General features: G+C 44.5%; 1 protein-coding gene and 1 pseudogene across 3 annotated transcripts; one reads left to right on the top strand and one right to left on the bottom strand.

Moving 5' to 3' along the window:
* Positions 1–2,914: 2,914 nt before the first annotated feature.
* LOC119262559 lies at positions 2,915–5,754 on the bottom strand (annotated as a pseudogene).
* Positions 5,755–10,307: 4,553 nt separating this feature from the next.
* On the top strand, positions 10,308–24,605 carry sdhaf3 (succinate dehydrogenase complex assembly factor 3). Of its 3 annotated transcripts, none has more exons than XM_017723327.2 (3): positions 10,308–10,339; positions 12,525–12,758; positions 23,485–23,679. In XM_017723327.2, exons 2-3 carry the CDS (start codon positions 12,582–12,584, stop codon positions 23,677–23,679), a joined length of 372 nt encoding a protein of 123 aa, XP_017578816.1. In that variant the 5' UTR covers positions 10,308–10,339; positions 12,525–12,581. The 3 variants fall into 3 exon arrangements, with proteins under 3 accessions (XP_017578816.1, XP_017578815.1, XP_037391132.1); XM_017723326.2 differs by having other exon boundaries at positions 10,310–10,332; XM_037535235.1 differs by lacking the exon at positions 10,308–10,339 and adding an exon at positions 23,836–24,605 and having other exon boundaries at positions 12,582–12,758; positions 23,485–23,701.
* Positions 24,606–25,004: the final 399 nt, after the last annotated feature.

The following is a 25,004-nucleotide window of genomic DNA, read 5'->3' as shown; positions in this document are numbered from 1 at the left end:
GAGAGTTCTCTTACATAGGGGACCTGTCTCTGTATATGTTTGTGTAATTTATATATATACAACCCCATTTCCAAAAAAGCTGGGACACTGTCCAGAATATAAACAATAATAGAATGCAATGATGTTCAAATCATGTAAACCATGTTTTTAGAGAAATACTACAGACATTTCAAACAGACTTTTTTTTTTTTTTTTTTTTTTTTTTTTTTCTTTGAAAAATATTTGCCAGTTTTAAATTTGATGCTATCAGGTGTGTTCCAGTAAAGTTGGGACGGGGTCTGTTTACCGCTGAGTTTCATCACCTCTTCTTTAACAGCTCTGTCAGAGTTTGGGAACTGAGGAGCCGCTGCTGTAGCTCTGACAGTGAGATGTTTTCTGGTGGTGTTTGTTTCAGGATTTCAGCTGCTGAACAGTTTCAGAGTCTCATGTCATTTTTCATTTCATAATGAGCCAAAAAGCAAAACGGAAACGATATACAAACTCTATTTCCACAAAAACTGGGACCTTTTGGAAACACAATAGAAATCTGACTTTGTTCATTCTCTTTGAATTTTAAAATTTTATTTATTTTTAACTGACGTACAGGGAGTTTTTGGTTTAAAAAAAAAAAAAAAAGAAGCAGAGGCACAAAGTTTGAGTTTTACATTACATTTGTTACATCTTCTGTGAGTTTATTGGCTGGCTGCAAAGCAGAAATCTGATTACTGTCTGATTTCATATAGACCCAGAATTTTTACCTTATCTGATCACCAAATTGCATGTTAACATGATCAGACTACCGGCTAAATCTGACTTTCTGCAGCTATCAGATCATTAAGTGCATGTAAATGCACTCAAAGTTTTGACTGACCAACTTGACTTTTTTGTAAATCTAAACAAATTTAGTTTTATGCCTGCATCATATGCAAAAAGAGTTGGGACACTGTTGAATTAAGAGTGCAAAGCTTTTAAAATATTCAAGTTGTACCATTTTGAGCCATTCCACAACAAACGGGTAAAGTGGTGAGGGGATCGTGAATGGGTATAAAAGGAGCAGCGGTCAACGGCTCAGTCTTTGAAAGTGGGTATGGGTCATGACTCGCCACTTTGTGCTAAACCTTTTAAGACAACTGTCAAATGATCCAATAATGTTTCCCAACACAAGACTGCAAAGAATTTGTACCTTTCTGTAAGAGCCCAAGGGCGGCACGGTGGCACAGTGGGTAGCGCTGTCGTCTCTCAGCAAGAAGGGCCTTGTTCAATTCCTCTGCCGGGCGACCACGGTCCTCTCCTCTGTGTGGAGTTCGCAGGTTCTCCCCATGTCTGTGTTGGTTTCCTCTGGGTACTCTGGTTTCCTCTCACAGTCCAAAGACATGAAGGCCAGGCCCTAGGGGGGTGGGGGGTGTGTCCAGGGCAAAAGCCCTTTGTAACGGGGAGATTGATTTACTCCCAGGTGGGTCTTTAAAAAAAAAAAAGTAGAGGGCTGGAAGGAAACAAAAGGGAGAAATTGCACCAAAACTACTTAAAAGCCCAAAAAGAGGGCCAAAACAAAGAACGACTCCAAGCCATACAAGTGTTTGCTCCACAAAGAACAAACAGGTGAAACAGAAAGCCGGCCTTCCTCTCATAATCAGAGAGGAAGTGTTTTCTGATCTTTTATTTCACTTTTTCTACATCAGCCTTTTGTTTTGAGCACTCTGCTTTCAGCATCCCCTTTGTTTGCCTTTTCATACCTTTTTCTTATTCCCATTCATAGAGGGGTAATTCCCATTTCCCAAGAAGTACATTTGGCAGCTCGAGCCTGGCTCTGAGCCACCTCAACCCCAACGTGCACAAGCACTCAACTTCTACTCCATCACCTCAATACATTCATTTAAGACCCTTTCTCATGGATTTCCTTTCTGCACTTGGGTCCGTCTCCCTGCTGTCCCGTAACGCTTTCACCTTCTATCATACATAATGTTGTGTAAAGATTCAGGGAATGCAGAGAAATCTCAGTCCGTGTAGGGCAAGAGCAGATACCACTGCCCTTACATGGCACTGCATGAGAAACCATCATGCTACTGTGCTTCTGGAGTACTTTGGAAAACCATTTGTCACTTAGAACACATCAAGAAATGCAACCTGAAACTCTGTTACACAAGTAGAAAGCAGTACATCAACTCCCAGAAACACCGCAGAGTTCTGTGGGCCGGACCGGTCTCAATTCTTAGTGGAAATGTGTGCTGCTTTCAGATCAGTCTACCTCTCTGCTTGTTTTTAGGAACAAATGGGTGTTGAGGCCATCCAGACTTTTCAGTCAAAGGTACAAAAGCCATTATGAAGGATGTTATGTGGAAGCACACTATCAGGGGTGGCCAACCTTTCAGACACCAAGAGCCAGAACAAAATGCTCATTACTACTAGGAGCCACAGGATATATTTACACAAACATTTATAGCTTTTAAACCCATTTTCCTGCATGTCATGTAGATGAGTTTAGTGGGACTTCTGGCATTCTTTGTTCTCCACAATCTGTTTCAAATCTGGCTTGTGTTCAGTTGTTTCTACTCGAAGCGGTTCTTTCACATGTGGATCAGTAAGAACAGAGCGACGCTTTGGGATATTTCTCCACAGACACGATTTTCCAAAATTCCAGGGTTCCCTCACTCAGAACATTTTTTTACATTTACAGCATTTAGCAGACGCTCATAGCCAGAGCGACTTACAAGAAGTGCTTTGTCAATCTAGAGAAAGTATCTTTGCTAGTTACCAACAGCTTGGAGAAAAACCGTCCTGAGCTCAGATACTGCTAGAAACAAAATGTCACTGCAGACACCGAGAAAGAGTTGAATGCAGAACTCTGTGCCATTCAATGAAATACAATACACTACAATACAATAAGTGCAGCTTATAACTCAGGGCTGATTTAAGTGCTGTGTAAAGAGACGGTCTTCAGTCTGTGTTTGAAGACCGTGAGAGACTCTGCTGTTCGGACAGCCAGTGGGAGTTCATTCCCCCACCTGGGCTCCAGTACAGAGAACATTCTCCACGCTTGTCTTCCACGCACCTTGAAGGATGGCGGGTCAAGCCGAGCTGTACTTGAAGCTCGAAGGGCTCATGGTACAGTTCGAGATTTCACCACTGCCATCAAGTCGGTAGGGGCTGGTCCATTTCTGGCTTTGTAGGCCAGCATTAGGGTTTAAATCTGATGCAGCTACAGGAAGCCAGTGAAGGGAGCGCAGCAGTGGGGTGACGTGGCTGAACTTGGGTAGATTGAAGACGAGCCATGCTGCCGCATTCAGGATGAGCTGCAGAGGCTTGATGGTCTGCATGGGAAGACCAGCCAAGAGTGAGTTGCAGTAGTCAAGCCTTGAGATGACAAGAGACTGCACGAGCACCTGGGTGGCCTCTCGGGTGAGGAAGGGTCGGATCCTTCGGATGTCGTACAGGAGATGCCTGCATGACAGAGTCAGGTTCGCGATGTGAGCCGAGAACGATAACTGGTCATCCAGAGTCACACCAAGACTTCGCGCCTCTACAGCTGGAACAATCAGGAGTTCTCGAATGAGACAGTGAGATCATGATGAGGACCTGTAGTTGAAGATATGAATATCAGCTCAGTCTTGCTGGGATTGAGCTTCAGGTGGTGGGCTGCCATCCATGTAGAGATGTCAGACAGGCATGCCGAGATGCGACTGGAAACCTGTGTGTCAGAGGGAGAGAACGTTAACCAAGAAAACGTTAGTTGAGTGTCATCAGCATAACAGTGACAAGAGAAGCCATGAGAAGATATTACATCACCAAGAGACCTAGTGTAAAGAGAAGGGGACCCAGGCCCGAGCCTTGGGGAACACCAGTGGAGAGCCTGCATGGAGAGGATGTGAACCCTCTCCATGTTACCTGATAAGAGCGATCCTCCAGACAGGACTTGAACCACATCCACGCATAACCAGTGATTCCGAGGTTGGTGAGGATGTCCAGAAGGATTGTATGATTGACTGTGTCAAAAGCTGCTGAGAGATCAAGAAGGATCAGGACAGATGACAATTTGGCTGATCTTGCAGATTGGAGGTTCTCTGTCACTGCGATGAGGGCAGTTTCTGTAGAGTGTGCTGGTTTGAAGCCAGACTGGTTGGGGTCTTGGAGCTGGTTCTGTGTGAGAAAGAAAGGAACGTGCAGTCTATAATCAACTTTAAGAACTTTTGAAAGGAAAGAGAGCGATACCGGTCATCAGAGCTGTCAAGCATGGGTTTCTTCAAGATGGGAAGTATTCTTGCAGTCTTAAGTTGATGGAACTTCACCTGATGCCAAGGACTTGATGAGAAAAGTGATGAAGGGCACCAGGTCCTCAGAGATTGACTGAAACAATGCCGATGGATGGGATCCAGTGGGCAGGTGGCTGGGTTACTGGATTTGATCAGTTGAAGGACAGCATCCGTGGAAAGAGGGGAAAAAAAAACAGTTTAAGGGATTGAGAATGAGAGGAGGCGGTCTAGTGGAAGGAGGGGGGACAGAGAGAAAAGACTGGATTCTACCAACCTTCTCCTCAAAGAAGGTGACAAAATCCTCAGGGGTGAGAGAAGAGGGTGCAGGGGGAGGAGGGTTGAGAAGAGAGGAGAAAATGTTGAAGAGCTTGCGGGGATCAGATGCTGATGCTTCCAGTTTCCCTCTGTAGACAGATGACTTTGCAGCAGTAACTTCGAGTGAGAACTTGGAAAGGAGAGGTTGGTACGAGTGAAGATCCGAATCGAGCTGGGATTTCCTCCACCTTCTCTCAGCCTTCCTTAGATCTTGTCGGTTGCTGTGCAGAACACCCAACAGCCAGGAGGCAGGTGAGGAAGATCTTGCTGGCCTGGAGGACAGCAGACATAGAGAGAGTTAATTGCAGATGAGAGTGAAGAAAGGAAAGCATCCGTAGCCTTGTTCAGTGAGTGAGAGAGAGGAAGATGAGTCAGGATGGGGAAGGGTGGTCAGGATAGTTGAGGTGAAAGATGAGGAATCAGTGGAGTGCAAGTTGTGCTGAGAAGAGGAGCACAAAGGGGTGGAATGGACAGGAGTAACCGGGAGGGAGAGTGAGGGAGATGGGAAGTGGTGATCAGAGCGATGCATGGGAGTTACTGTCACATCCAGTGTGGAGATGGGTCTGGTGAATATCAGGTCCAAAGCATTGCCTGCTCTGTGCGTCGGAGGAGTCTCATTGAGAATGAGGTTGAAGGATGATAGCAGTGGTAACAGGCAGGATGACTGCAGCTTGTCTAATGGCAGGTTGAAGTTGCCCAAGAGTATGAGCAGGGTTTCATCGATGGAGAAGAGACTCAGAAGAGTGTCTAACTCATCAATGAAGTAGCCTAGAGGAGAGGGAGGATGTTAAAGAACAATGATGTGAAGTTTAGTGGGGAAAGATAGTGACTGCATGGTATTGAAAGATGAGAAAAAGCCAGTGGAGTGAAACGCCATTTTGGAGACCAGAGCAAACCTGTGCCACCACCCCTGCCAGACTGCTGTGGGGAATGGGAGCAGTGAAAGGCAGAGGACAGGGCTGTTGGAGTTGCTGAGTTCATGGGGGTGATCTAGGTCTCTTAGTGCCAGGATGTGCAGCGAATGGAAGGATGCGAGGGCTGAAATGAAGTCTGTCTTCTGCACAGAGGATTGGCAATGCCAGAGCGCACCTGCAACCCTGGTCTGAGAGTCTGACGAACGTGAGGGATAGATGAGGTTACTGGAATTACGGGTCCTGTAATGAGTAGTTCTACATGATCTGTGGGATGAGTAAACAGGTATTGTGAAGCACATGATGGAAGCAGTAATTGGGACATTAAAAGGTAATGAAAGATAGTAAAGCAATACTTAGCCAAGTTAAGGAGACTCATCTCAGTTGATGACTTAGAGCTGCTACAGACTTGTCTGTAGCAGAACACCTCAATTTATCAGCCTTGTGACTGACGGTCCGGCCCCTACAGTTCACACCTTTCACTAACCCGAAACCACCTGAAACTAGTAATTACAATTAAGCACTAGGTACAACAAGACAGCCTTGTAACTAAGTCTAAGCTAGAGAAAATCTTAACTCAGAGCCTCCCTTTACCAGCAGAAAGACAGTATTCAATCAGAAGACAAGCAGACCCGAGTCGGTCGTCTTCAAAAAGTTCAATCATCTCCATTGGAGATGTAGCTTCATCTGTCACCAATGGGGCTTTCAAACAGTCTGAATCAGCAGCAGAAGAGTTAACAAGGACTGTAATTTGTGGCCTTTTCAGCTCGATTCCACGAGTCCTCTCTTTAGTGGCACAATATCAAGCAGCTCTTTTATTGGGCAGTCCTGTTACTGACCGTATGAAAATTGCCAGCTGGGTCTTCTCTTGTATGTCACAACTCATCCAGAGCAACACTAATACTGGCATTTCTCGATCAGAGTGTAACTGTCTCAGTTGCACTGTTATTGTCTGATATTCTGTGTTTGTGTCGGGACAACTGGAGCTCTGATGACAAGCATTTGAAATGAGTGGTTTCTGGAGATAAGATTGAAATGGTGTCGCTGAGACAACTTCACAAATTCCCCCTCACATTGTGTTCAGCTTGTGCAGTTCGTTACCTTTTGGGGAATCTCCTGGTCCACGTTGCCATGCAGTGGGGTAAAGTGGCGCTGAAGACTGGAAGCTTTAAAATTGGATAATGACGTCTGGCATACCGGCAGCACTGGCACGGTGGGTAGCGCTGTCGCCTCACAGCATTGAGGGCCTGGGTTTGATTACCCAGCCAGGTGACCGGCATCCACTCTATGTGGAGTTCTCCCTGTGTCTGCGTGGGGTTCCTCTGGGTTCTCTGGTTTCCTCCCACAGTCAGGCCGACTGGTCATGCTAAATTGCCTGTGTGTCTGTCTGCCTGCCTGCCTGCCTGCCTGCCTGCCCTGTGATGGACTGGCAAACTGTCCAGGGTGTATCCTGCCTTCCGATGACCGCTGGGATTGGCTCCAGCACCCCCCGTGACCCTGAGGGAGAAGTGGCTTAAAAGAGGTGTGTGTGTGTGTGTGTGTGTGTGTGTGTGTGTGTGTGTGTGTGTGTGTGTGTGTGTGTGTGTGTGTTAGATATGGCTTCCCTTTCCGCTCACTAAAAAGAACACATCCTCCCACTCTGGTAAGAAGGTTCTGTGTTCATCTTATTTTTGTTTAGCTTTACGTTTCCCTCTCACTGCCGTGTTTCAGCGGTTGGATAGCTAGTAGCCTGGTGCAGCGTATGATTCTACTGCAATGTTCTCCATGGTGTAGAATCACCATGGCAACAGACTTTTGGCTTCTTGCAGCGTGTAAAATATTCAAGCAATGACTCAAATACACAACGTATGCTACAAGTGTGCAACAAAAACAAATATATATCTTAATGAGCCAAACATGTGCAGGCAAAGATCCGCATGCGGCTCGCGAGCCGCGGGTTGGCCACCCCTGCACTACATTTCCAAAAGTATTCACTCCCCCATCCAAATTACTGAATTCAGGTGTTCCAGTCACTTCCATGGCCACAGGTGTATAAAGCCGAGCCCCTAGGCCTGCAGACTGCTTCTACAGACATTAGTGAAAGAATGGGTCGCTCTCAGGAGCTCAGTGAATTCCAGCGTGGTACCGTGATCGGACGCCACCTGTGCAGCAAGTCCAGTCGGGAAATTTCCTCACTACTAAATATTCCAGTCAACTGTCAGTGGGATTATAACAAAGGGGAAGCGATTGGGAACGACAGCAGCTCAGCCACGAAGTGGTCGGCCACGTAAAATGACAGCGCGGTCAGCGGATGCTGAGGGGCATAGTGCGCAGAGGTCACCGACTTTCTGCAGAGTCAATCACTACAGACCTCCAAACTTCATGTGGCCTTCAGATCAGCTCAAGAACAGCGTAGAGATCTTCATGGAATGGGTTTCCATGGCCGAGCAGCTGCATCCAAGCCTTACATCACCAAGTGCAAAGCGTGGAATGCAGTGGTGTAAAAAGCCACCACTGGACTCTAGAGCAGTGGAGACGTGTTCTCTGGAGTGACCAATCATGCTTCTCCATCTGGGAATCCGATGGACGAGTCTGGGTTTGGCGGTTGCCAGGAGACGGTACTTGTCTGACTGCATTGTGCCGAGTGTAAAGTTTGGTGGAGGGGGGATCATGGTGTGTGGGGTTGTTTTTCAGGAGTTGGGCTCGGCCCCTTAGTTCCAGTGAAAGGAACTCTTAAAGCTTCAGCACCAAGAGATTCTGGACAATTTCATGCTCCCAACTTTGTGGGAACAGTTTGGGGACGGCCCCTTCCAGCTCCAACATGACTGCACACCAGTGCACAAAGCAGGTCCATAAAGACGTGGATGAGCCAGTTTGGTGTGGAAGAACTTGACTGGCCTGTACAGAGTCCTGACCTCAACCCCATAGAACACCTTTGGGATGAATTAGAGTGGAGACTGTGAGCCAGGCCTTCTTGTCCAACATCAGCGTCTGAGCTCACAAATGTGCTTCTGGAAGAACCGTCAGAAATTCCCATAAACACTCCTAACCCTTGTAGAAAGCCTTCCCAGAAGAGCTGAAGCTGTTATAGCTGCAAAGGGTGAGCCGACATCATATTAAACCCTATGGATTAAGAATGGGATGTCACTCAAGTTCATATGCGTGTGAAGCCAGACGACCGAATACTTTTGGCAGTGTAATATTTGTGAAGGTAACACTGATCGATAGCATGTGTTGTGATTTTCGAGAGCCATATGCTGCCATCAAAACCACATCTTTTCTGATCACGTAACGCTTCACACTCAATCGCTGCAGGTCTCTAAAGCTCCTGCTCCACTTCATCTTTTAAATCTTAAATATGTTTACTACGCTTACAATGGTTTCAATGATGGCTAGTGTGACCTGTTCAATGGATAAAAACAGCCAGCCTCATATCTAGAGTGACCACATTGCATTGAACAATGTTTATTCTGGTCGCCTCATGTTGCAATACCATCAATACCATAAACAAATTTCTCTAACCTACAAACTGCAGTATTTGTGGACGGCAATATCCAAGAGTTCATTGTAAATCTCTTCTTAAAATAACTCTGCTCATCAACTGTGGTCATCAACAGAGATGACAGTATCAGTTTGTCCTCATAATTAGACCAATTTTATTTGATTATGGTAAAACTAATCTCATTTAGTCTTTAGTAGTTAACATATTTTAAGTGTAACAAATCTAGACTTATAAATGTTCTTATTAAATAAAGAAATTAATGTAGGCATGGCCTCATAGTACTTACTACAGTTAGTGCACATCACATAGTAACCACTAGATGGCACTAGATCGATGGCTCACCCAGGTATCCTGACACCAGGGGCCCCTTTAATCGGTGCGTTGTTTAGCTACGGTTTTTAAGTTAAGTCACAAATGTCGTCTAAGGTGCACGACTGGCTTTGCCACCTTTCCTCGTGTGTGTGTGTGTGTGTGTGTGTGTGTGTGTGTAAAGAGAGAACGGATTCTAATAAAGTCCTTCACAAACACGGCCGCTGAAGCTTGGGGTGTGCAATGATGGAGGTTTTGGATAGTAAATAAAATGGCTATATTTGTGATGTAGACATGGTGACGCTCGGTTCCTATCACCGCCACTGTAAAGACATCTGACTCTGCAAGCATCTCTACAATGAACCGCTTCACACCAAACCACTCTGAATGACCTTGTTTATGTCTCAATAGTTGACTTCTATAGAAGTTTTGAAACCTGGGTCGAGTTTCCCTTTAATAAGAGCAGGTTCAGTGGTCATTAAAGCGCTAATGCATGGATGACTGCTGCGCTTCTTGACTGCATGTAGAAAAGTCAGTGCAGGCTTGAGAGCAGGTTTAAGAAACTGAGCACCTGGTTAGTTAAAGCGTTTTAAAATACATTAAGGTCCTTTATCTGAAGTGGCTCAACACCTCGCAGCGTTAAGATGTTCAATAGTCCGAAACGGTCTGTTATTGTGGAGCTCCATCCACGGAGGCGCTGGACACAGGAGGGCACTCACGCCCAAACGAGTCCCGAGCACCGAAGACCAGCGTGGAAGCGAGCGTTTCTTATTCCACCCGTATTCCTGCAGCTCCCGCCCCGTCTCACTGATTGGCTAGTTCTGTGCCTCCTTCTGCGTCGTGATTGGTTAGTTTCTCAATCTTTAACCCGCTCCATCGAATCAGACGGTTGCGAAGGTGCCCGCGTTGCCACAGCAACCGCGGAACACGATGACGCGTCACTCGTTTTAAGTCCTCACTTTCCAATTGGCTGCCTGCCTGAGTGTGTACGAACTAGCCAATCACCGTGCAGGAGGTTGGACGTTACTGGCCTATCCTAGCGCAAGGGGGGCGGGAGTTTACGGAATACGGGTGGGGAGGGAAATGGCTGGTAAGCGGTGAGCAAGGACACGAATTAACGTTATAATCAAAGCCCTAGTCTGCAATATGTCGCGTTTTACAAGGAGCCAGATTATATTTTTATCGATAACGCGGGTTTTAAGGAGCTGTGCTTGACTATGACGGTGTTTTTTAAAAAGCTGAGTGCTCATAAAGGGCTCTGTAAGCTGTTGCTAAGCTAACTTGTTCTGTTGCTACCAGCTAGCTAGCTATATAACAGTTATAACTCGGTTATAACTCGGTTATAATACACTTCGGCTTGTTTACGTTGTACATCAAGTAGAGCTGGGCAATATATTAAAAACGGGGCATAATTAGTCCTTTTTAAACTGGATTTAGGCCAGAAAAGTGTGTTAAACGTTGAATACAACTAATTGAGCTCAAAGCTTTTGGTAGTATTGTGGAAATATGCCCTTATTTTGTGTTATACAGTGGTGTGAAAAAGTGTTTGCCCCCTTCCTCATTTCCTGTTTTTTTTGCATGTTTGTCACACTGAAGTGTTTCGGAACATCAAACCAATTTAAACAATAGTCAAGGACAACACAAGTAAACACAAAATGCAATTTGTAAATGAAGGTGTTTATTATTAAAGGAGAAAAAAAATCCAAACCATCATGGCCCTGTGTGAAAAAGTGATTGCCCCCTAAACCTAATAACTGGTTGGGCCACCTTTAGCAGCAACAACTGCAACCAAGCGTTTGCGATAACTTGCAATGAGTCTTTTACAGCGTTCTGGAGGAATTTTGGCCACTCATCTTTGCAGAATTGTTCTAATTCAGTTACAATAGAGGGTTTTCGAGCATGAACGGCCTTTTTAAGGTCATACCACAACATCTCAATAGGATTCAGGTCAGGACTTTGGCTAGGCCACTCCAAAGTCTTCATTTTGTTTTTCTTCAGCCATTCAGTGGTGGACTGGCTGGTGTGTTTAGGATCATTGTCCTGCTGCAGAACCCAAGTTCGTTTCAGCTTGAGTTCACGAACAGATGGTCGGACATTCTCCTTCAGGATCTTTTGGTAGACAGCAGAATTCATAGATCCATTTATCACAGCAAGTCTTCCAGGTCCTGATGCAGCAAAACAGCCCCAGACCATCACACTACCACCACCATATTTTACTGTTGGTATAATGTTCTTTTTCTGAAATGCAGTGTTCCTTTTACGCCAGATGTAATGGGACACACACCTTCCAAAGAGTTCCACTTTTGTCTCATCGGTCCACAGAATGTTTTCCCAAAAGTGTTGGGGATCATCAAGATGTGTTTTGGAAAAATTGAGACGAGCTTTAATGTTCTTTTTGCTCAGCAGTGGTTTTCTTCTTGGAACTCTGCCATGCAGGCCATTTTTGCCCAGTCTTTTTCTGATGGTGGAGGCATGAACGCTGACCTTAACTGAGGCAAGTGAGGCCTGCAGTTCTTTGGACGTTGTTGTGGGGTCTTTTGCGACCTCTTGGATGAGTCGTCGCTGCGCTCTTGGGGTAATTTTGGGTGGCCGGCCACTCCTGGGAAGGTTCACCACTGTTCCATGTCTTCGCCATTTGTGGATAATGGCTCTCACTGTGGTTCGCTGGATTCCCAAAGCTTTGGAAATGGCTTTATAACCTTTTCCAGACTGATAGATCTCAATTACTTTCTTTCTCAATTGTTCCTGAATTTCTTTGGATCTCGGCATGATGTGTAGCTTTTAAGGATCTTTTGGTGGACTTTACTGTGTCAGGCAGCTCCTATTTAAGTGATGTCTTGATTGAGAACAGGTGTGGCAATAATCAGGCCTGGGTGTGGCTGGAGAAATTGAACTCAGGTGTTAAAAACCACAGTTATAGTATGTTTTAACGAGGGGGGCAATCACTTTTTCACACAGGGCCATGATGGTTTGGATTTTTTTCTCCTTTAATAATAAACACCTTCATTTACAAATTGCATTTTGTGTTTACTTGTGTTGTCCTTGACTATTGTTTAAATTGGTTTGATGTTCCGAAACACTTCAGTGTGACAAACATGCAAAAAAACAGGAAATGAGGAAGGGGGCAAACACTTTTTCACACCACTGTACATAACAGATGTCAGAAAAAATAAACATTATGACCCATCATGTATTGTAAAAAACCATAAGAGTGCTTGAAGCTGTCAGAACTTCTCAACTTTTGCTCGTTTTAACCTTTTTAATTTGTTCATGTCTTAACAGGTCATTGCTAGACTTCTACAGCCGCAGGTAACGTGGGAGGATATTTCTTCCAGTGCGATGGCCAGTTCAGCCCATATATCGCGGGTCCGGTCGCTCTATAAGAGAATTCTGATGCTGCATCGCTTTATGCCCATTGACCTGAGAGCCCTTGGTGATCAGTACGTGAAGGATGAGTTTCGCAGGCACAAATCTGCGTCCCCAGAAGAGGTCAAGCTCTTCATGAAGGAATGGGAGGTAAGGCTGAGACGACGATGCGTCTCCACCCAAACACCGAACACACAACCGGTCTAATTTCAGATGAAATGCACACTCGTTGACCCTTTCCCATGCAGAAGGGATCATTTAAGTGACGAACATTCAATATTCTAGCTTTCAAGCAGCGTCCAGCCACACGGTGGCGCCATGCACCACAAGATGATGACCCTTTCAACAGAAGCACTGATGCACTTGCTGCGTTCTTTGGTTATTACTTGCATGAACAAGGAGGTATGAGGCTGCAGTTCTTTATTTGCCGGTTTGCTTATATTAATTCTCATTTCGCCTTAAAAGGTGCAGACGTTATGTTCTGGGGCCGACAGGCACCGCAGTTTAACTGCTGCGCAATTTGAGGAAGCCGGTCTTCAGCCTCAAAGGTACCACAGAAACTTGGAGAAAGTCTGGACATCACAATATGTGACATGAGCAGCGATTTAAATTCAAAGTACATAAAGATTTACATTCATGATGTTCATGTTGACGACCAAATCCAACCGGAACAGGTTTTATCTCATCTCAGCACCACTGTGTTTGCAAAATCTGACGCTGGATAAAAGCAATCTTATGTTGGACTTTCTGAAGAAAAAATCAGGCAGAAAATGCAACCCAGCCATGCGAGAACTAGTTATGGACTGCATTGAATCCATCACCGTGCATGTATGTGAGATTAGGCAAGCCTAGTTTTGCTGGACTGCTACGACATTCGTCATGCTAGTGTTTATGGGACATGACTGTACACCTGTACTGGGTGTTAACCACCTTAAATGGCCAGGGCCCGTCGGTGAGCCCGAACTTGGCCAGTTAGTACTGTAGTTACTGAAGAATAAGCCTTAAACTCCTGAAAAAGACGGTGCTTCGAGGGTTCTTTAGTCAAGGTAATGGTTCTATATACAACCCCAATTCCAATGAAGTTGGGACGTTGTGTAAAACATAAATAAAAACACAATACGATGATTTGCAAATCCTTTTTAACCGATATTCAACTGAATCCACTACAAAGACGAGATATTTAATGTTCAAACGGATAAACTTTATTGTTTTTTTCAAATATTCACTCATTTTGAATTTGATGCCTGCAGCACGTTCCAGAGAAGTTGGGACAGGGGCGTGTTTCCCACTGAGTTACATCACCTTTCCTTTAACACTCAGTAAGCGTTTGGGAACTGAGGACACTGATTGTTGAAGCTTTGTAGGTGGAATTCTTTCCCATTCCTGCTTGATGTCCAGCTTCAGCTGCTCAGCAGTCCGGGGGTCTCCGCTGTCGTATTTTGAGCTTCATAATGTGCCACACATTTTCAATGGGAGACGGTCTGGACTGCAGGCAGGCCAGTCTAGTACCCGCACTATGGGCCATTCGGAATACAGTTTCTATCCGATTGATCGAGGTGGATAATCCTGTAAATAACCAGTTAAATAGAAGAATAATATCCGTGTAAACTCCTGTATCCGATTACATTCCCTATCGGAAAGTTTCAGTCCGTTCTGCCTGTGCGTCGCGTCACAGTGAGAGTTTATACCGTTCAACACGGCGGAGCAGAAACTGGTCTGCAGAGGAGACGAAGTTCATGCTCTGATCTTTAAAAGACGGCGGTGGGACGGACGTCCAGCTTATGCGTCTCAGAGCACGACGTCTTCCTCTCGGCCTTCTTTAATAAGGACGTGTGAAGGACGTTTTCCTGAGTCTGACGTCATTTTAAAGCAGTTAAAAACACAATCACTGCTCACTGCTGCTCATCTCACTCTGACTGGACTCACGTGATGCTGGTTGTCATGGTAACGTCTGCACTAAGTGGTTCTCTATACATGTGTGTAGTCTGGGATCTGATCACTTGTTGTGAGCATGTAAACGGAGATTTTTCCATCAGATTGTTGAGCAGAGTGAGAATAAACACCTCCGTCTTAATCTGTAATCTGATTGGCAGTAATCTTTGCATGTAAACACAGCCATTGGTAGTCTTGACAGGGTATAAGGGTGACGTTTAATATCATAGTGTCAGCCTTTTATTCTCAGGCGGCACTTGTGCGTGCATCTTTCAGCCAAGGAAATCGGCCAGTCAGTGACCGAATCAGCTGTTGTGGGCTGGCTTTCTGAATGGTCCAGTAATACCCAACGACCTTGGCATTGCAGTGTAAGGGGCAGAAGATAGAAATTGCCCACCTGTTCTTAATTACTTTAATTAGGGTGTTTGATTAAAAGAAAAGCCATGGACCTTTTGGCCATTATGGTTTCTGTCGCTAGAAATGGGGAAGAGACAGCAGGGGAGGAACTTTTCAGTTTTCCACTCAATTTCATCCATTAGTTTCACAGTTGGGCGCATAAATAGCCACTTGTGACAATCTGCGAGACAGTCATTGTTCAGGGCTAGACAGCACAGGCATTGTTCAAGGATGGCACAGCAGTTTCATTCTCACTCTAGTTGGATTTTCAGAGATACTGTAGGCACAGTACATAAGAATTTAGCTTTTTTTAAATAATATCTTAACCTTCTATTGCACAATGTTGCCTCAGGGCAACAAACTCATTTTCCTCATTTTACAATAACATTGTGCAGATTTAACAATGAAAGGGTTAACAATAAAGGAAAGTCTAAGTCAGTTAAAGGTACATGCTTGGTCATACCATCTCTCAGTGGACACTTTTTTTTTAAAACTCAGTATCAATTTCAATATGAGAATTTGCTGAAATATGTTTGTTGCCTAGAAGCAACATTTGTGACAGTGGGATGGATTTAGCCCGTCACAAGCCAGATCCCACCCCGTCAGGGAGTACGGCCCTCTATCATTTCTTTTTTTCACATAATGTTGCCTCAAGGCAACATACTTCTAAAAGACCCCTACCCACATTATTTATTTATTCATTTGTTTTTTTAATTTAATAATGGGTCTGAAAGTACCTCGGCACTGGCATGCAGCCCAGAGCTGCGAACCTCTGTAGGTGGTCACTGGAAGAGAATCACTGCTGAGAATAATTCTAGTGAGGGCCTGGCGCAGTGGCCACTCAGGACCCCTCCTATTCGTTCATTAAGAAGTGGGTGAATCACCACTCCATCTCAGCTTCCAAAGCACTCCAAACAAAAAAAAAAAGGAAAAGAGAAAAGAGTACGGAAGGGCGGTGGAGCCAGCAACAGACGCAGAGCGAGTCTTGAAATGTGATTAGGAGCACTGAGTGTTCGCTCTAATCCAGTTACTGCAGAGGGCCCACGGGACTTCTCCTCGCCTAATAAATCGGCCACATTGCAACGGACAAGCTTTCCCTTGGGAGGGAAAAGGAACGAGAGAGAGAGAGAGATGGTCAGAATAGAGAAGCGAGGAGGAAGAGAGGTAAGGAGAAAGGCAGGATCGGCTGGTTGGCCACTAATGCAGACGTTTGGGTGGGGTCATGTGAAATGGAGCAGGGTGACTGACTACATTACGGCTTCAGACAGTCGAAAGGAGCATTAGCTGATTGGGCGCTCTAAATGGACTCTGAGCGACTGCAGCGAAGACCTGGAGCTCCGACGGTTCTTCAGAAAATCCTGGTGGAGGACCAACCGTATTCCACACTAAGCAGTCATATATTTATCGATCATTCTGTTGCCCTGATTCAGTCAGAGCTGTGACCCTAAACCATAATTCTGTTTATTTTATTAAGACAAATCACTGAACAGTTTTTTGTTATGGACAAAACAACCAACAAACACTAGAGACTTCTGGGAGTGACTTCCAGTTGTGACAATTTTAGCTCATTTAGAGAGGAACTCAAACACACCAGCCAGTAGTTGACCAGTAAACTAGTTGACCAGTCATTGACCAGTAAAGTACTTGAACAGCTGTTCACAAATAAAATCACGTGGCGGCGACTTAGGAAAGTGTGGGAACGAGATCCTGATGCGTGGCCATGACTTAGTAAGCCGTGATCTCGTTTCCACGGCTTACTAAGTCATGGCCACGCATTATGATCTTGTTCCCATGCGTTAATAAGGTGAAATATATTAAGTATGTTTCGCCTTATTTTATAAATATATTAAACATACGCAAAATAAAGAGACAGGAGGGACTATAAGAAAAACACTTTATCCCTTGTTTAATATGAATATATTAATCTGTGAAGGATGTATAGGTTTTAAAGTGACACCGGTGTTTATGAGCAGGTTTAGTGAGAGGTGTGTGGCAAGGAGTGAGCTTCAGTTTGAAAGTGCCAAATATTTGCTTTTCTAATTGTAATCAAAGTATTTCATTCCAAAGCGCATAAAATGGCACGGTCATGCCTTTTTTCATGATCTATGTTTTGGGGAGTGGCCTTTACCCATACAAGAAACACAAATCCTGTATTATGATTGATTAACACCACCTTTTATTAGAGAAATAAAAATGCACATTTTGTCAGAACATTGAACTGAATGTCAGCTGTTCTCTTCAAATGTCGTCTTGTTACAATTGGATGTACATATGCAGCAGTTTGGAATTAAATGGCTCATTTTATTTATTTATATATATATATATAAGTGGCCAGTGCCAATGTTAATGGCACATTTTCTATTCTATGTTTGGCTGGAGGTCAGGGAACCAGCCTTGTGACCGGAAGCTCACTGGTTAGATCCCCTGAGCTGTCGGTATGTGACTGAAGTGCTCTTGAGCAAGACACCTAACCCCCAACCACTTCCCGGGCGCTGTGGATAGGGCTGCCCATTGCTCTGGGCAAGTGTGCCCACTGCCCCCTAGTGTGTATGTGGTGTTTCACTGCACACATGGGTTAAATGCAGTGGGTCTGATGAAGCATAACTTTACCATAATTATTTACCAACTTATTCTTATTTGCATCTGTTCTAATGAGATATTGTGACTGTACAGGCAAAAACAAATTTACTGCCAAGGTAAATGGTTTTAAACCATGTGCTGAAGGGCCTTGGACTCTTGCAAAGTACTGAGTATTCAGACTGTCCAGCGTGCACAGCTGGTTAAGGATTGGTCTAAACCTGCTTCTCAGGAAACTGTGTGGGTGTAGAGGGAAAACCTCTCGTACCCTTTCGCTGTGGTCTTTCATTACCTGAGCGAAGAAGCTGCTTCTGAAGTTCTCTGAGAAAAACTAGTAAACAGAGAAACGTAACATTTTGGTGTCACGACTTTCTGAGAACGGGCGGCACGGTGACGTGGTGGGTGGCGCTGTCGCCTCACAGCAAGAGGGCCTGGGTTCGATTCCCCGGCCGGGCGACCGGGGTCCTCTCTGTGTGGAGTTTGCATGTTCTCTCCGTGTCTGTGTGGGTTTCCTCCGGGTTCTCCGGTTTACTCCCACAGTCCAAAGACATGCAGTCAGGCCGATTGGACGTGCTAAATTGCCCCTGGGTGTGAGTGACTGTCTGTGTCTGTCTGTCTGCCCTGCGATGGACTGGCGGCCCATCCAGGGTGTATCCTGCCTTCCGCCCGAAGACTGCTGGGATAGGCTCCAGCACCCCCCGCGACCCTGACGGAGAAGCAGCTTAGAAAATGGATGGATGGATGGATGGATGGACTTTCTGAGAACTGAAAACGACGAACTGTCCTGAGAACAATGATCTCCAACGCCATGTTGAACGTTACCAAAACAGCGCAGTCTCTTCAGTAGATGGTCCTTCGGTGTAGTTGTTTGTGCTCAGTGGAGGGTGTGGACTTGAAAGAGCTGTTTAAGTACTTTGCCCTTGGGAAAGCCAGTGTACTCCAGACAAGAACAAAATGGGCTGTTTGATTACATCACTACGGATGCAGATCCTTTATATTCAGTTCATGAACTCCACCAAAGAGCCCGTCTTTGAACAATCCCTTCGATTCTTAAAATATAGCTGCTTGGCGAATGTTCAGCGTAATTACATTATGTAGGGGAGGAAGCCTCTCAGACAAATGGCTTGTTGCTTCTGAAATTGAATTGCATCCAAATTCGAAAATGCTCAATGAATGACTGGACGGACGCTTTCAAGGTTTCCATTCTCTATGCATTTTTATGAATGAGCTCATCGTACGTTACCTATAAATCCTGCGTGGTTTTGATTTATCGGTAGGAATGATGGACTGTCTGGTAAAGTTTTGAGGAAGAAGCCCAGGCTGGCATGTTGAGCGTGGGATGAGGAGGCAGTATGACTCGGGCATTTCACTACACTCTCAGAAATGAAGCTGCTAGACTGTCACTGGTGCTGGCGCGACCCCTCTCGCCTCTGGGGTGGTTCCCTCAAGGCTCCATCTCAGCGCCTTCAGTCAGGGAACATAACTGAACCATAATCCACTGAAATGATCTGTTCTAAGCTGGACTGACTCCACACACCCCGCCTCGCCTTGCCTCCAGGCTTTTACTCTACTGCTCTGTTTTAAAACATTCGGTTATGAAAATAAGCAAATACCAACTTTTCACCTGGAGGACCTGATTTAAGCTCCACAATCAGACCTTAGAACCACTGTAGAACCTCTGAGGGAACATCTACACTGTTTGTACCTTCATGAACAAAATATGTACCTGAGCAGAACCTTCATTTCTTCATTTACAGTGTAGAGTGTTGGAGAAATCATTGCACCTGCTTAGGAAATCTTAAACTTAAGGATGTCCTGATTTGATCCTAGTATCTCAGTGTTTGTTTTCATAGATAATACAGCCATGTGATTTGGGTGACGGTGTGCAAGTCTAATCTAGGTTTTTAGTTTCATATTTACAAAATATATATAATATATATTTAATATTCCTCTAATGAACCAATTCAGCGACGTGTTAAACGTCTTATGTTCTCGGTTTTTCCATCTGAATTTGCATACTCAAGTCTTAAGGCAAATCATTCAGTAACTGCACGAAATACATGTGAATATTTGGGGTTTTTCCCTTAAATTTCCCTCAAATTAACAGTAAATGTGTTTTATGATCACACATCACTATATGCTTACAGTTTACAGCTAAAAGCCAAACATCTTAGATGTTCTTTATAAAGAAAATCGTTAGTATCGTTAGTACTTGTAGGCGCTGACCAGCTGCCCGTTTCATTATAGACAGTAAAATTAGCCCAGTTTAACTGGATTTAGTGCCAAATATTGAATAAAAATGGCAGTTTTCACTGTTCTTGACAGTATTTTTTAAAATGTAGTGCTACTGTGTCTCTTTTCCAACTGATCAGATGTAGTAACAGTAAATACTGTGGCCTATTGAGAATTCTTTGAAGTATCCCAGTATTAGATTTTGCCATATTGGCCAGCTCTAGTTCAAAGAGGCAGATTTTGCTTCTTTTTCCAGACGGATCCCAACAAACATTCCTGCTCTCCACACACTTCAAAAAATAGTATCTTATCAAGTGAAATTGTCTTAATTCATGAATATATGTAATATTTCTTAAATGATGGTTGTGCACTTGTTTCTTATTTTTAGACATTTATTACCTGTTTTAAGTCAATTTATTGAGTACGATTTATTATGTCAAGTACTTTGACATAAGTAATTAATAAAACCTCCTTAAAACAAGTAAAAATGTTTAGAAATAAGTTCATCTTAAAATAAGCTTCCAACAATCTCAACAGGGGAAATATTCGGTTTATTGACTTGATTTCGCTCGACAGGATATTTTTTGCAGTGCAGAAATGTTGTCATCTATATTTAAAGAAAATAATGTTAAATAGATCAAAGATTATTTCATTTAAGGTCGGAGAGCCCTGATAGAAGGTTAAACTTGTGAGAAAATCACAAGGAGGAGGAATTTCCGTGTATGTGGGGTTAATACGGATCACTTAGTCTCTTAATAGTGGAATAAAGTCATAATATTTGGAGGTTAAAGGGGTCTAACTGTAGAGGGTCTAACTGTAGAGGGGCTGCTATAACGTGTTGGGGTCTCGGTTGCTGTCCTGGCGCCGGAGCTCCACTCACTCCCGTCTCTCTGTGGATCATTTTGATCTTCATCCTCACCATCTGTGAAACTTCATGCCCTCTTTGAATCGGGGGAGATGAAGCCGTGTAGACCACCCTGCCTGAGGTTCTCCTTCAACACCACAGACGAGGTTTCCTCCGAGTCCGCCCGGCTCTTTATTCTAGATAAACACTGTTTCTTGCTCAGCTGGTTCTTATACCAGTACCAGGCTGGTGCTGATGAGCGGGAGAGACGGGGAGGCTGAGTGTTTCTTTATGGGGGAATCGATATGAAAGTGCAGCTCCACCAACTCAGCGCCCCTCATTTAACACCAGGAGGCGCTGCTTCACTTCACAAAGCCTTTGGCTACAATATTGTGACCTTTCCTGGTATTAACGCCACTTTAATGTCGTAATTCTGTTTTTTTCCTCGAAATATTGCGGCTTGTTTTCTCAAAATATCACAACTACATTCTTGAAATATTCTGACTTTTTTTCTCGAAGTCTACATTATTAAAAACAAACAAAAAAAACTCCTTGGCAATTTTAGGCTGTGTTTGGAGAAAAAAAGCAAACCTTGGTTTTCTCCCAGTTCAACCTTGCCTGTGTTCTGCGGTCTCTAATACATGCTGCAGATGTCTTTGCTCTGTAAAGGACTGCGCAGATGTGGGGGCTGGCAGGCAGTAATTGCTGTATTGAAGGAACAGGCTCAGCATGAGACATGAGAGGAGTGGGTCACTTGGGTTCTGACCTCCATTATACCTTTTAGTGAACCCCACGGCCCTACACCATCTCTACACGACCTTCAGGACCCGCACCGTGCCACGGCAGTTCGTGGCAGGCGGTGAAATCTTTTAGCATTAAATAAATAAATAAATAAATGAATGCCGCAGGAGTCTTTTATGGTAAATCAATTCGTCCGTGACATGTTCGCACAAGTGCGTGTCCAGCAGTGGTACTCGAGGAGCAGCCGTAATTGATGACCGTCCAGCACACTTTCTTCTAATTCATCCTGAAAGCAGCTCTACTGCACCATTAAACCGGAGCGCTGGATAAACTGCCTCCTATTTTGAGGTGGGCTCTGATCTCGGAGAGGCCAGTTTGGCGATATCTCACTGTTATTGTGATGCTGCTTTTCTGTATGTGGGGTACAACGGTTAATCGACTTGGTCGACTAAAATCGACCACCAAATTAGTTGGCAACTAATTTAGTCCTCGATTAGTTGGTGACGTCATTACACGTCTTTCTTGCGCTCACTTAGTAACAGCCTCCGTATTCCGTAAAATCCCTAAAAGTGCGGGAGCTAAACTCAGAAATAAGGCTGAGTTGTGCTGCTTGTAAAGCCGACCTTAACTGGCGCTGGAGCACGTTCTACATGATGGCGCATCTGAAAGGGAACCTTGCCAACTTACCGGATGAAGGTGGTCTGTGGTTTGGGACGCGGCGATAGTTGTGGTAGCGAACTAGTGGGCTAGTGTTAAAGTTAAAAGCCGTCCTACTTCATTTCGAAGTGCACGTTCTCTGGAATTGTTAATGGAGCTGGAACAGAGGAGACCCTGTTTACTTTCTAAATAACGTTTACAGTTTTAAGACGCATCATTAACGCCGAGGCCACCGGTGCGTTTCATTTCAGCGAACACAGGAGATCGTTTCCAAACAGGCTTCTGTTCTCCGTGAACGTTTGCCACCCCTCACAGTTCAAGGAGGTAGTTCTCAGTGGGCACACAGGGCGGCTGGACAGAGGGTTACGGTTGAAATGAAGTGTTTACACAAAATCATTCAAATTGAACTATTTTTATAGAGAAGTTTCCCCTCAGCTTCACCACAGCTGCTTCTCTGCAGCAGGAATATCTGGTGGCTGAGGAGAGCGAGACTCTCAGAGGAGCACGGAGCGATACTGACTTTCCTCCATTTCACTAGATTTTACAGCTGATACTAGGCTCATCCTTGGTTATACATTTTGGCAGTAAAATGTTACGCGCACACACACACATATATACATTTTTATATATATATATATATATACACACACACACACTCTAGTTCTACAGTTACAGACTGTAGTCCATCTGTTTCTCTGATACTTTAGTGTGTATTAGTGTGTGTTGTGCTGGTCTGAGTGGATCAGGCACAGCAGTGCTGCTGGAGTTTTTAAACACCTGAGTGTCTCTGCTGGACTGAGAATAGTCCACCAACCAAAAATATCCAGCCAGCAGCGTCCTGTGGGCAGTGTCCTGTGGGCAGGGTCCTGTGACCACTGATGAAGGACTAGAGGATGACCAACACAAACTGTGCAGCAGCAGATGAGCTGTCGTCTCTGACTCTACATCTACAAGGTGGACCGACAAGGTAGGAGTGTCTAATAGAGTGGACAGTGAGTGGACGCAGTGTATAAAAACCCCAGCAGCACTGCTGTCTGATCCACTCGTACCAGCGCAACACACTAACACACCACAATCACGTGTCACTGCAGTGCTGAGAATCACCCACCACCCAAACAGTACCTGCTCTGTGAGGGTCCATGAGGGTCCTGACCACTGAAGAACAGGGTAACAGAGTATCAGAGAAACAGATGGATGTTGAGGCCTGGACTCTGAGGTGGTCAGTACATTGTTCTGACACTATGTTGTCTGATTTGCAGATTTTTATTTTTTTTTTTTGTGATTCCCATTCCTCACTTCTGTAGAGTAATCCAGTCCGGTTGCATTGATTTCCATGTAATTACTGTAAAATAAGCCTTGGGCTGTATTAAATCTGGGAGTGTAGGGAGTCATACTGCGGTTTGGCAGGTGCATTTTGTTTGTTCAATTCACAAACCCTCTAAAAAGACCATGTCCATCCTTACTCTGATCTGATCTGCTGTCCTTCTGTTCCTGCAGGACTACAAGGACACTCTCCAGGCTCAGATGCTGGAGGCAGCAGGAAATAAGAAGCTTTTGTTTGGATCTGACCTGTCCGAACAGAAGCTCCAAGACTTTCAGGATGACCAGATCGGGCAGCTGTACGAGTTGATGCTGGAGTCTACCAAACCCAGCCGGCAGTTCCACCTCCAGGAAGACCACCCGCCAAAATGAGACACTGCTACCCTGAAAAAAAGTATATTACATCAACACGGTTTCGTCTTTCAGCTCATTTCCCTTTGGCAATAATTGTGTTGATGTAAAATATTTTGTTCATGTGGAAATGAGCATGTCTGAATTGAGTATGTTCAATGCCGCACTGTTTTTCAGTGCGCAGAGGCAGGAAAGCAGGAGGAAAGGAGTGCAGAGACTGGGCTTCGTGTCTTTAAGTGAAGTTGGCCCACTGGGACACATCGGGACTTGAATCCTGTGCTCTTCCCTACACCAGCTGCTGTTAAGGAGGTGTAGTTATATTAGTGTTCTGACATGCGCTGAGGTCAAGTTCAAGCCTCTGTGGATTTTCTTGTCTTTTTTCCTGCTGATCAGTTGCTGTCCTTGTTTTGTTTCGTTTGTGTCCTTAACGATCATGTCTGAGTTATTGAAAGTGCCATAAAATGAATGATTATTACTATTATCACTGATATTATCGATTATCAATAGATGTTCTTTATTGATCCCCCAGGAGAAATCTTGAATGCAACAGCAGCTGAACAAGACCAGGAAAGCTTAACTTTGCTGGACCGCTGTCGGCTGCGTGGCATTTGACCTGCGAGTGTCTGGTACAGAATATTAAACCAAAAAATTGCAATATTCTTAGGCTGCACTTGCCTGCAAAAGAAGTATAAAATTTAAGAATTTTAACTAATTTAAATTTAAAAATTGTAAGTAAACAGTAAACTATAAACTATAAGGCCTGAAAGTAGTGATGCATGAATCCACTGTAACCGAGGCAACGCCAGAGTCAACGACAAAGGGCTACAGCGGAGATCAAACCAACCTAAACCTAGTTTACCAAATTCCCTGAGAAGGTGTTTAAGAGCTGTGAGAAGGTTATGTCTGAGGTCATAATTCTAGAAGTCATTATTAAACAGTTAACATGACTTAAAGTTTTCGCTCCAGAGCTTTTAGATGTTCTCCTTTTTTTTTTAATTTTGTGTATCACCTTTAAGATTGCAGCTGCGGGCAGGTGGCAGGACGTAACCGTACCAAGCTGATGGATAAGAAGCCGATTTCATTCTCTTTTCCACAATTTTCCATGAAAAGGATTGTTAATTTTTAGTTTTCATTCCCTCCACCGTTTCTGATCCTTGTCCGTTGCGACCTTAATCAGAAAGACTAGTGATTTTCCGTGAGCGGACTTTGGGTGCAGAGTGGTGCGGTAAAGTGTATTGAAAGCGTGTTTGTGACTCGAGTCGACTCCAAGCATTTCATATCGATGAATCATCGGCCAACCCTGATGTGTTGGAGTCAAAGATTCGACTCTTTTGGAATTGGCTCCT

The sequence above is a fragment of the Pygocentrus nattereri genome, chromosome 27 (genome assembly GCF_015220715.1).
Source record: "Pygocentrus nattereri isolate fPygNat1 chromosome 27, fPygNat1.pri, whole genome shotgun sequence".
Lineage (NCBI taxonomy): Eukaryota > Metazoa > Chordata > Actinopteri > Characiformes > Serrasalmidae > Pygocentrus > Pygocentrus nattereri.
Note: the sequence above shows the minus strand (reverse complement) of the source record. Positions and strands in the feature narration are given on the sequence as shown.

What these genes read in the sequence shown, in the direction of transcription:
- sdhaf3 (XM_037535235.1), top strand. Translation starts at nt 12,582, where the DNA reads ATGGCCAGTTCAGCCCATATATCGCGGGTCCGGTCGCTCTATAAGAGA. An exon ending in TCTTCATGAAGGAATGGGAG is followed by an intron (nt 12,759 to 23,484) that starts GTAAGGCTGAGA and finishes CTGTTCCTGCAG; the next exon opens with GACTACAAGGACACTCTCCA.